At 54.7% G+C, this 11,881-nt stretch overlaps 1 protein-coding gene across 2 annotated transcripts; it reads left to right on the top strand.

Moving 5' to 3' along the window:
• Nucleotides 1-204: 204 nt before the first annotated feature.
• On the top strand, nt 205-8,762 carry TMEM275 (transmembrane protein 275; the record flags this gene model as incomplete). Of its 2 annotated transcripts, none has more annotated exons than XM_081144657.1 (3): nt 205-885; nt 1,607-1,725; nt 8,143-8,762. In XM_081144657.1, exon 3 carries the CDS (start codon nt 8,232-8,234, stop codon nt 8,760-8,762), a length of 531 nt encoding a protein of 176 aa, XP_081000783.1. In that variant the 5' UTR covers nt 205-885; nt 1,607-1,725; nt 8,143-8,231. The 2 variants fall into 2 exon arrangements, with proteins under 2 accessions (XP_081000783.1, XP_081000782.1); XM_081144656.1 differs by having other exon boundaries at nt 683-885; nt 1,604-1,725.
• Between the last annotated feature and the right edge of the window lie 3,119 nt (nt 8,763-11,881).

The following is an 11,881-nucleotide window of genomic DNA, read 5'->3' as shown; positions in this document are numbered from 1 at the left end:
CCAGGCGGGTGAGTGCGGGAGACCGGCCGCCACCCACCCCACCCCACCCCACCCCACGTGGGCCCCCCCCAACTCGCGCCCCCGAGGTCCCTGGGGATCCCTCCCTCCTGCCGGCGCTGGGTGCTCAGCGGCCACCAACCGGCTCAGGCGGTGAAAGCCCCGAGCTGGAGGCGGCGGGAGGGGCGGCGGGGACCCGGAGGAGCCGGAGAAGGGAGGCGGTGAGCGCGGGCTGCCCTGGGGAAGGGCGGAGACACCACCCAGCCCTCCGCCCAGGGGAGCGGAGCTGTGCCTGGACGCGAGGTCGGGACCTGTAGCCTTGGGGGAGTTCTTCAAAAAGAGATGAGACAGAGGGAAGCGGGAGATGCCGCCGAGCGTGGCTGCCTTGGGCCCCTCTGCCTACCCTGACCTCCCCCCTCCTTACCCAGTAGGAACCTGCCCTGGGATCCACCTCCAGGCCCCACCCAGCTGCCCCCCACACGCTCCCGAAGTGAGGAGGGAGTCAGAGGGGGGGCACAGAGCGACTTCAAAACCAAGGGAGGTGAAGCCAGGAGGACAGGCGACACATCCGAGGCCCCTCTGACCAGCCCCGCCCTTCACCACTGTGGAACCAACATTCCCTGGGCCCCTGGGAGACTCCAGCACTGCGCTGGGGACGCGCCGCAAAGTGGATGTACTCCTGGTCCTCAAGGAAGCCCACTGAGGGACTAGACCCGGACACAGGAGTCTCCAGTTGCCTGCTGATTTGGGGAGTTAAGGGGGGCTTCCTGAAGGCAGTGGCATCCCAGCTGCCCTCTGATGGCTGAGCTGGGGTTAGCCAGGTGAAGGTAAAGTCAACACCTACGTGGTTCAGGCCCAGGGAGCAGCACGTGCCCCAGACCGCACCTGGTGAGTTGAGCTCCACTCCAGCACAATCACAAGGGCTGCCTGGAGGCAGCCAGGTTGGCATCTTAACCGGCGGGGAGAAGCGGGGCAGGGGGCAGAGCAGGGGCAGCAGTGAGGCCAGAGAGGAAGGGCCGGATTCTAGAGCCGCCTGGAGGGAAGGATCTGCAGGGCTGGGCGGCAGATGGATTGGGGATTGGACTGGAAATGCTTGGGGAGAAGCCTGAGAAAGGACGAGCAAGGATGAGAACAGGTTTCTGGCTGGGAGTCTGGGCTTTTGGGAAAAGATGAAGTTTAAGGAGACTGTTTCCAAGAGAAAGAGAATGTTTCCAGGAGGGAGCGTTCAGCGGGGCCAAAGCTGTGGAGGGGTCAAGTTAGCTAAGGGCTGAACAGTGTTCACTGAATTCAGCAACAAGGAGGCGGCTGGCGGCCTTGGGGAGAGCCCAGTGATAGGACAGAAACCAGAGGGGCGTGGATTGACTCCTGAGAAGGAGGTAACGTAGGGAGTGCAGACAGCACTCTCAAGAAGGGGAGAGGGGCGGATGCAGAGTTGCAGGGGGGGTTGTTTTGTATAAGATGGAGAGGCTCGAGTGTCTCCAGGAGCGGTGAGAGGGGTTGATGAGCACTGACCAGGAAGGGGGAGCTTTCCTGGGAGCCTGGGGGGCCAGGGACGTGGGTGCACAGAGGGCCGTGCTGCTCAGCTCATGATTTTCTTTTCACTTAGCAGACTTAGCAGTTTGTGCACAAACTTGGAGGAGGCGGAAAGCTGGACTGATGCAGGGTTGAAGCTTTGCTGGACAATCAATTAAGTTGCAAGACAAACTAAGCTGCAAGAGAGTAACTGAAGTAAGGTGCTGCTGGTTCTCGATGCGGTTGGTGCAGAAAGAAGTGGAGGAAAGGGGCTCGTGGAGAAAATGTAGAGAGTTCCAGGGCTGCATCAGCTCAGAGCACAGTTACAGCGAGAGGCGCCGCGGAGCCGTGGTGAAAAGCACAGGCTTAGGGGACACACAGACTAGGTTTGAATCCCAGCTCTGCCACATGTTATCACCACGTCAGTCAACCTCTCTGAGCCTGTGTGTCCCCATCTGAATAGCAATAGCTTCCACCTATAGGGTTGTCACAAGGCTCAAGGGAGTTAATAATATAAAGGGCTGAGAACAGCGTTTGACAGTCGTAGGTGCTGTACACGTATTTCCATAGCGGTAGCAATGGGGTTATAGCCGAGAGTAGGATGTCTGGGTTTCTCAGAGGTGGAACGGTTCGGTGATGACAAGGGCAGTAAGGTCCCTCAGGTGATGGGGGCGGGGGGGTGAGGGGGGGTGAGGGGGAGGGTAGTTGAGTGGAATAGAGGATTGGGCATCGGAGATGAGGAGCCAAGGAGCTAGGGGGACACAAGGTGGAACAGTTGTACAAAAGATGCTGAAGTTCCTCAGGAGAGGCAGATAGGACTTGGGCTGGAGGGTGAAGAGCTGGTCCCAAAGCCTTGGAGGGAGGGAGGCGGAGAGGTGGTTCCACTCCAGCCAGTCTGCAGTCCCCTCCCTCAACCCCTCCCTATGGGTCCAAGCAGCTGAGATTCACGGAGTGGAAGCTTAGGCCCATGCCGAGGCTGGGACCCAAGTCTGGCACAAACATGGCCCCTGCTGGGGCTGTGGACAAGGAGCCTGCTGGGCAAATCTGAGAGCACCAGAGAGGACCAGAAGAGAGCAGGAGGCCCTGGGTCACCTCGCCTTGCTGGGTACAGAGTTAGTGGAGAGTCCTGTGTCACGGGGGCCTCTCAGCTGGACCAGAAGCCAGGGGCAGCAGAGACCATCTAGACCAAACTCAGCAAAAGTGAGCCCCAGAAACGGCAAAACTCAGGCTTGATAAAACGAACTGCAAGCACATGCCTGTTGTAGGCATGGAGCCCACTCGAAATGGGAGGACACCATCAGAGCAGCTGGAATGGTCTGAATGGTCTCTGTCCCCTCATCACCTCTCACCTCTCCCCTCTCCCAGGGCTCCCTACCCAAGTAGCTCCCCTCCACCCCCACACTCCCAGGCAAAGAGAAGTCAGAAGTCCCCAGAGGCACCTCTGCTGGGCAGCAGCTCATTGCCACCAGATAGGCAGGCAACTGAGTGTCTGTCTATCTGTTGGCCTGTGTCTGCAGTTCTCAGTGTGTAAAGCATCTGTGTTTGTATTTCTGGGCATGTCGCTGAATGCCCACGTGTGTTGTGTGTGTGTGTTTATGTGTATGTATGCACCCGCCCATGCCTGTCACTTGGCAGGGCAGGGCTGTGGAATTGGCTGGAATGGGGGTGGTGACAGCTCTTTGGACTCTGGGGAAGCAGAGTTCAGTTGGAAAAGCTGAGAGCTTTCCAGGGTGACGAATATGCCAGCACTGAGTAATAGTGATGTGGGGGGTTCCCTGAGGATGAGGTACAGTGGGGAGGAGAGCAGGCTGGGGACAGAGAGAGCACTGGGGCTGGGGGGGTGGTCCGGAGAGGGGGCTGGCCCAGACTTTCAGGGACTGAGGGGGAACAAATGGACTAAGATTAAGGGGAACAGAGGGGTTCACAGTGAGGGACAAAAAGTTCAGGCTGAGCAAACAAGACCCTCGATCACACTTGGAGGGCAGGGGGCTGGGACCAGTGGCTGATGTTTGATGTCATGGCTGATGTTGCCCAGAGGCTTTGGGGCCCTTGGAGCAGGAACCTGGGGCTTGGAGGCCTGACCACTGCCCCTGGTCAAGCAACTGCTCCTGTACAACACGGGCATCCATGGGCTGGGCTGGAGTGACCTCAAAGGACTTCAGACAGAGACCCCTCCCCAGGAGCTCTGGCCTCCACCTACTAAGGACCACCCTTCTTGGGCCCCAAACTTATTGATGATTTGCTGGAGGATTTGGGAGAGCAATAGCATCAAATGGGAGGGTCCTGCTTTGAAAATTAAGTACTCCAGCCTGAAAGTGACACAGTCACAATTCATTAACCAGAACTAGTCACATGGCCCCACCTAATCATAAATTGGCCAGGAAGTACAATTTTAACATTTATTCAGAAGCAGGGAGAACCAGAAGGGTTTAGTGAACAGCCCCAGTGACACAACAGAGCTAGCCAGAGCTCCAGTACCTCAACAGCCCCAACTGGAGGGCCACAGCATACCAGGTGGAAATGGTGGCGCAAACTGAATTGCAACAACTGAGCCACCTCACCACCTCACCCCTGTGTACCCCAGATCGCAACTAACCAGGTGGAGGCAGAAAGGGCCCTTAGCCCTTTCTCTACCCGGGGCAGAAACCCTGGAAGTAGTTTTGGCTTCCAGAGTCAGTTCTGCCAACCAAGAGCAAAAATGAATCATTCACTGGCAATTAGCACTTGGAAGCTCAGCCCCTGGGCAGGCATTGCTTTTGTTGAACTTAGCCTGCTGAGCCAAGGAGGAGCAAAGTGAGTTTACCTTCTGGAGAAACACACAAAACACACCCTGGCCCCTCCTGTGCTGTTGACAGTCGAGCAGTGTTAAGTGCTAATTACAGAAGCTTATCTACAGGGCCCTGAGGAGAGTCTATGCTCTGTGCTTCAGTCTCTCAACAAGTGTTTAACAAACCTAGCACTGTGCTAAATTGAGAGCTCGGGCTTCCAGAGCAAGACACCAGGTTTCAAATCCTGGCACCACCACTGCTACTAAGTGGTCGTGGGTGAGTTTAATCTTACTGTTCCTCAGTATCCTTATCTATAAAATGGAGCTATAACAGTAATACTTAATCTCACGCTATCGAAAGTGCTCAGGATAGCACAATTAATTTAGCAATCTGAAAGTGCTAATTTCAGATTCTCACCTAGGCTGGGTTGTATCAGACCAACTCACTCACTGAGGATAACTAAAAATGCTGGCTTAAACATTTAAGAACTCTGTTTAAGGACATGGAAGAGCTACCAAGGCAGTGAAGACCTGAGGGGCCGAGATCTTAGAGAGAAAAGAAGTAATATTTGGTTTCACTTTTTCTCTTAAGACATTTTGCATTTCATAGGGGGCAGTGGTCATGGAGTTGGGAAGTCAAAATTGAAATTTAGAGCTTAAAAAGTAGAGAGGCTCTATTTAAAAACAAATAAACACTTCAGCTTTTAGTTGAGCCCAAAGGGCTATCCTCTGAGAGTACACATTAACCATATATAAACCAGACTCAGAAAGACTGAAGCACAACTTCCAGTCTGTGCCATCCCAGATCGGGTTAAGGTGGCCTCTTCCTTCTTTAGCTGCCTGTCAGAAGCAAAAGTAAATCTTCTCTTGAGGAAGATGACATCATACAGAGCCTCAGGCTATCTCTACAATGTTGGACATTTAATAAAAAAAATTATCCATTTGCACCCGGCTGGCATGGCTCAGCAGTTGAGCGTCAGCCTATGATCCAGGAGGTCACAGTTTGATTCCCAGTCAAGGCACATGCCCTGGTTTTGGGCTCAACCCCAGTAGGGGGTGTGTGGGAGGCAGCCAATTGATAACGGTCATCATTGATGTTTCTATCTCTCTCTCCCTCTCTCTGAGATCAATAAAAACATATTTTTTTAAAATTTGAAATCTTTTTAAAAAGTTATCTAGCATTCCAAGAGATAAGACTAAATGACCAAAAACCAAGAGCAATAAAACAAATAATAGAAACAAGATCCAGATGTTGGAGTTCTCAGACATAGACTTTAAAAGGATTTAATACGTTCAAGAAAATAGATAAGAAGTGAATCTTTCAACAACAAACTGGAATCTTTGAAAAATAACCAAGTGGCAATTCTAGAGCTGAAAAGTTCACAACTGAAATGAACAACTGAATAGATGGACTTTACAGCAGAGAAGACACGGGTGAAGAGAGCATTAGTGAAAGGTATGATAGATCAGAAGGAGAATAACCAGACAGACAGAGGATTAAAAGGCTACAAAATACAGAATAGAGTGTAAGAGACATATCGATAATGTCAAATCATTGAACATGTGTACAGCTAGGGTCCCAGAAGGAGAAGAGGGGGAGAATGGAAAAAACATAATGGCCGAAAATATTCCAAAACTGGGGCAGTGGTGGGAAATCAAGCCACAGATTGTAGAAGCACCAGGAAGCCCAAGAAGGACAAATACAAAGAAAATCTCACCTCAGCACATCATAGTAAAACTGCTGAAACTCAAAGACAAAGAATCTTCCCTATAAGGGAAGGTTTGGGGATTTACCTCCACATAAGCTACCAGGGGATCAAACCCGTCTCTTTAAGATGAAGCAAGATTGTATACAGTGTGCACCAGATCATGTGTTCTCTGACCCTGGTCTCAGAATGTCCTGTCCTTTAGTCCAGTCATGGCAGCCCAGCTCACTTCCCGCTCTGAGCCTCCATTTCCTCAGCTCTGAAATGTGGCTGTTAATAATTATCAAGCAGTGGTACCATTCAGTGATGTCATGAATGTGAAGGGCTTTGCAAACTGGAAATTGCCGTAGTAAATAGTAACCTTTAGTGGTTACTATTTCCGCCTGGCAGAACCAACAGCTGCAGGTTAAATAGAGCAGATGGTTTGTGCAAATGTGAAGCTTCCTGAGGAATCTGTGGTCTGTAAATGCCCTCAAGGGTCAACACAGGCTTTTTTTTTTTTGGCCAGGATTTGTGAGGTCAGCCAGTTGCTTCTGGTTGGAGTCCCAGCAGAATTGCCACCTCTCACTATGGAGCCAGCAAAGGGAGCCCTGGAGTCACCAGATCTGGGCAGAAGTAGAGGTGGTCCCTCCAGGCTCTCTGACCTGCTTGGGCCAGGCTGATTCAAATGTGTCCAGAGTGAAGACCTGAGTTGCCCCTCTCTGGCACCTGCACTCATTTTCACTCATAAGTCATTAAATTCTCTCCAACCTCACTGTGTGCAGGCTTTGGACACCCACATGGACAATTCAGGGCTTGTTCCTAGGGCACTTCCACCTGAGGGACAGACCAACTGTTCTGTTTGCAAACTAAACAAGACCGACCTCCCAGATCTGAGACCTTATAGCCCCTTTGTCTATCAACCACTGCAGTGACGACATGGCTAACGATTGAACTCTCGCTATGTTCCAGGTCCTGTTCTAAGCATTTCATTTAGCTTAAAGCATTTCATTATTACTACACCCTATGAGGTAGGTTCTCTTATTAGCCCCACATGACAGGTGTTAACACTGAAGCCTGGACAGGCCACTTGTCTAGGTCATGCCCCATTACTATTCCTGCATGCTCTGCTCCCAGCTGTGGTACCATCTGATTATGCACCTCTCATCCCCACTCAGGCCCCTTTTTTGACATTTTTCCACAATTCTAACATAGCTCCATAGTTATGATCTCATCCTTTGAGGGCCTTCATGCCTGTGACTTCATGTTACAGAACAGAATTCTCAATAGAAGCCTTAAATCCCTGGACTCTGATTACCTTACCCTGGCTTCCGCATGCATTCCCAGAATTCTAGAATTCAGTGATAAATCCCAGATGCAACCAGAGAATCCTAGAAAGGAATTCTAGCATCCAGTGATCAGGCTTGTGAGTCCAGGTTCAACAGCAGAATCCTGGCGAGGGGGGAGGGGGCAGGATGGAGGTAGGATTGGAATCTAATAAAATTCCCAGTCTAGAAGGAACCTGGGGCCTTGGTTCTGCTCCAGCCAAACCGAACCCCCTGGCCATCTGAAATATTAGGAGCTCCTCACTCTCACTCAATCACTCATTCCAAGGCCTCATCTGATGTTCAGGAAATTTAATGTCACTGCTTATGCCTACCAGAGCCTAAGGTGGGAACATGTAGGCCAAGAGGCAGGTCATTAGGTCCTGGTCCTGGATCTTGGGTAAATTGCTAGACCTCTTCGTCTGGACAAGGAGGGGCTATACTAGAAGATTTCTAAGGCCCTCTATAGCTGGGGGGGGGGGGAGGTCCTAGATCCCAAGAGTGGCCACCTGCCCTCTATTTAGGACTACTGATAATGATCATTTCAGCACTTTAAAGCCATTCACTCAATTTAATTAGTCCAAGAAGCCTTCCTGGAGGAAAGGAGGCAGAGGTGCTGCGTCTGTCTGGAGGAGAGAGGGTAGGAGGATGGCAAGATTGACCAGAGGGACGTCAGGGACTGGGTGGGGAAACTAGGCAGCCTCTTCCCATTTGGGGTGGGCCGGTGCTTCCCTGAGGCAAAGGCAGGGGCTGGCCCAGACGACCTCTGCGCTCCCGGCACTCAGTGCAGCCCAGACCTGAGAGGGGTTGGAAGCTGCGATGCCCTGCTGACCGCCCCCTCTCGCTCTGCCCACAGGACGGCTGGGAGCTCGGCTGCTGCCATGGGGGCCGGTCGGGGCCGGCGGCACGAGGGCGCCTGACGAGCAAGGCTCGGTGACCCCGCCCATGCCGCCCCAAGGGCAGAGCCAGGGACCCGCTGCGGGGGCGCCCGAGGGCCGCGCCCGGGGCTGGCTGGCCCGCCTGCCGTCGCCCGCGCTGTGCTGCGCCTGCGGGCTGTGCGTGCTGCTGGCCGGCGTGAACGTGACGCTCGTGGGCGCCTTCGCCTCCTTCCCGCCCCGGCACAACGCGCCGCTGGTCGTGGGGCCGGCGCTGCTGGCGGTGGCGCTCGGCTTCTTCGCGGCCTGCTGCGCCTGCAGCCGCCGGGGCCCCGCGGGCCGCCCGCGCTCGGCCGCCGCCAAGGGCCCGCGCCGGGGCGGCGGCGGCGGGCGGGTGGCGCTGGAGATGGAGAGCAGCGAGCGCACGGCGCAGGACACCACGGCCGTGCAGCTCAGCCCCGCCGCCTCGGCCGCGTCCTCCGGCCGCTCGAGCCCGGGCCCCGGCGCCTTCGCCCTGGACGCCCCGTCGCCCGCAGCCGCCTACGCGCCGCACGCCGACGGGGCCCGGCTCCACCTGCCCCGGGAGCGCGCCGCCCCCTAGCGGCCGGGCCTCCCGGGCGCCCCGGCCGCGGGCCCGCCGCTTAGTGCCATGCAAGGAAGAAGAGAAGGGAGAAGAGAAATGTTCCTAAGGGCCCGGTGCTGGGCACGGGGGCCTCGCCTGGCCCGTCTCTGGAGCTGCTGGGGGGAGACTGTGCGGGGGCCGGCCCTCACCCCCGGGGGGAGCAGCTCCTAGGCCCTGTAGGTGGAGCCTGCTGCGCCCTCCATTGCTTTACTCGCCTGGACCTTGAGCCCCTGACACCACCACTACCCATGGCATTCGGACACTGAACAAAGCCACTCTGAGAAGGACCGACTACCCCTACACCCCCAAAGTGGGAGGAAGGGAGGAGAAGGGCAGGAGGATCGGCCCAGGCTGTCTCCTGTCCCTGCACACTGTGAAAGGTCACCAGCTACCCCTTCTGCTCCTGCCCGCCCTCCTTGTCTCCACCCCATCGACCTTTTGGGATTATTGGGGGCGAAGGAGGTGGCTCTGATTTGAGCCAGGACAATCCCAAAGGTAAAGCTGGGTTGAGCACACTCCACCCTTTCTGCCTGAGTAGAGCAGGGGGAGCTGAGGCTGGGGTTCCCCGAAGGGGTGAACCGTGAGGGGCTTCTTACAGTGCATTCTCTCTGTGCCTCGCTTCTCAATAAAGCACTTTTGGAGTCAAGTTCTCTGTGGTGGTGCAGCCCTGAAGGGAGGACCTGACTGCAGGGCCCTGGATTCTGGGGCCCTCCCATCCTTTTGTAAACCCAGGGGAAAGGAGTGGGTGACTGTGAGCAAAAGACTGAGACTGGACGTGCCTGTGAACATCGTGGGAACAGGTGTGTCAGGCTGGGGGACTGGATGAACACCTGAGTGTGCCTGTGGGTGAGATTGCCTGGCTATGTGTATGAGATGGGGAACGCAGGTGACACTAACATCACACATGCACGTGGTGATGGTTGAGGGCTGGGTCTCCCAGCAGGGATGATGAGGAAAGAAGGGCTCCCCAGGGCTAGCCAAATCCTAGACCTTTCTCCTGGCCTGGCTGGACTTGTAGAGTCTGGGCTTAGTTTGTGTTCTGTCTAGGTGGGTGAAAGCAGCTGGTAGAGGGATGGAGGCTTCCTTGCAAGAATAAACAAGGGAACCAGTGTCTGAAGAGAAGACACTGCAACCTTGGCCAGCTCCTCCTCTCAGTATAGGGACCCAGGTCATCAGTGCCCAGGGATGGTGGCACACACTGGACCACCACCCCTTGCTGACCATGACTCTCTGCTCATCCACCCTTGGCTTCATCAGCGTCCCTTTCTCTTTTCAGAGTGGACTTTGCTGCTCTTCTGCTAGGGCTCAGGCTCTTCCCCCCAGCCCTGTGATCTGTCTTCCTTCCTCTGACCCCCTCTCTGCCTCTGCCCCTCCTGCTGTCTCCCCCTCCCATTGACCTGGAGACGAGTGAATCTATCTCAGTAGGTGCTGAGCAGGTCATCTCTATTAATTCACACGGGTCGATGGGCCCTAACCTTTGAAGCATCCAGCCCCTGAGCTGATGACCTCTTCTCAGAGCACTTCCCCACCCCCACTGTGTGTGTGGGGGGGGGTAAGGAAGGCCCCAGTCCTATCTCTCTGGTTTACTGGTCTGCAGCCTCGGATGCCACCTGCTGCCTTGGTAGAATAGGAGGTGAGAGGGGCCACTGCTGATGCAGCCTTGAGGTGTAGTCTGGCTCACTCTTCTCCTACCACCTTCTTAGGAGGAGACACCCCAGATTCTAGCCCTGGACTGCGAGTCTCAGGCCAAACCCCTCTCCCACCTGCTGGCAGAGGCCTGGAAATGCACACCATCTTCTCCCCCCACGTGAAGACTTCAGGTCCTGCCTGGGGGCCTGGCTGCTGAGGAGGAAGAGTAAACAGGCAATAAGAGCTCAAGACAGTGGGCCACCGAGAGACAAGAGACACTGTGTGAGGGGAGGGGGAAGGGGAGGGGGAGGGGGGAGGGGGAGAAGTGGCGGGGGAGGCATTGGCTCCCTGACATCTCCCTTTCACTGCCGCACCCAGCTGAAGGTCATTTGTCCCATCTGTGGTGCCTCCCTTTCCATAGGCACACCAGGAGATATTCTCTATACCCCAGGACCCAGTTTCCAACAAGTCACCCTAGCAACCCCGCCCCCCATCTCTCCAGGCCTGCCCCACCAGGAGACTCCTTCCCTCACACTCCTTCAGGCCCCTCTAGGGCAGTACAGCCAGTGCAAAAGCCCTAAGGTGAGAATGTACTTGACCTGTGTGTGTCAGGCCAAGAAAAAAGAGCTGTGGAGACAGGAGTGGGAGATGAAATTGGCCAGGGTGGGGAAGGAACCTATCCCTCAGTTTATATAAAGCTGAGTAAGCCAGGGTGAGAAGTTGGGATTTTATTCTCAGCGAGATGGGAGCCCCTGGAGGGTTTTAAGTAGGGAAGTGACATAATCTGATTTATGATTGTAAAGATTACTCTGCTCGCTGTGTGGAAAATAGTGTTGAGGGGCAAGGGAAAAACAGGGTGGGTTAGGAGTTTGTTGCAGTGAGACATGCTAGGGCCGGGCCTGGAGTGGTGGCCATGGACAGGTTCTGCACCCATTTTTTTGAGGTCTCCCTGTTGGGGGAGTTTAAGGGGAATGAAAGAGAAGAATCTGGGAGAAAGTTCTAGAATTTTGGTTTGAACAGGTGGGCATATTGTGGTGGAGGAAAAGCAAGGGCTGTAGTAAGATAAAAGGCCTATTAGCCCCATGGAGCTTCCCATAGAAGCTGGAACCACAATTCTCTTTCCTGAATTCTGGAAAGAGAGCAGAAGGGATGCAGATTTAGAAACCATTGCCATTGGGGTGATGGCTAAGCCATGGGTCCAGATGAGGCACTTGGGGAGAGATGAAGACAGAACCCAGAATCTAGACCAGTCTAACCTCTGAGTCTGGGGGAGAGACGGTACCTTAAATTGCCCAGTTCTGAATCTCACCCACCCTTCTCCTGGTGCCCGGGCCTTGCTGATGAGGTCTGTGGACTCGGAGTTGGGGATTAAGAAGAAGTGAGTGGACTATGAACTCCAAGAGGTTGGGACTTCTGTCCTGATCACTGCTGTGCACTCAGTCCTACCTGGCACAAGGCAGGTGCTCAAC

This window comes from Miniopterus schreibersii (assembly GCF_964146895.1).
Source record: "Miniopterus schreibersii genome assembly, chromosome: 8".
Taxonomy (NCBI): domain Eukaryota; kingdom Metazoa; phylum Chordata; class Mammalia; order Chiroptera; family Miniopteridae; genus Miniopterus; species Miniopterus schreibersii.
This window is presented reverse-complemented; position numbering and strand designations above follow the sequence as displayed.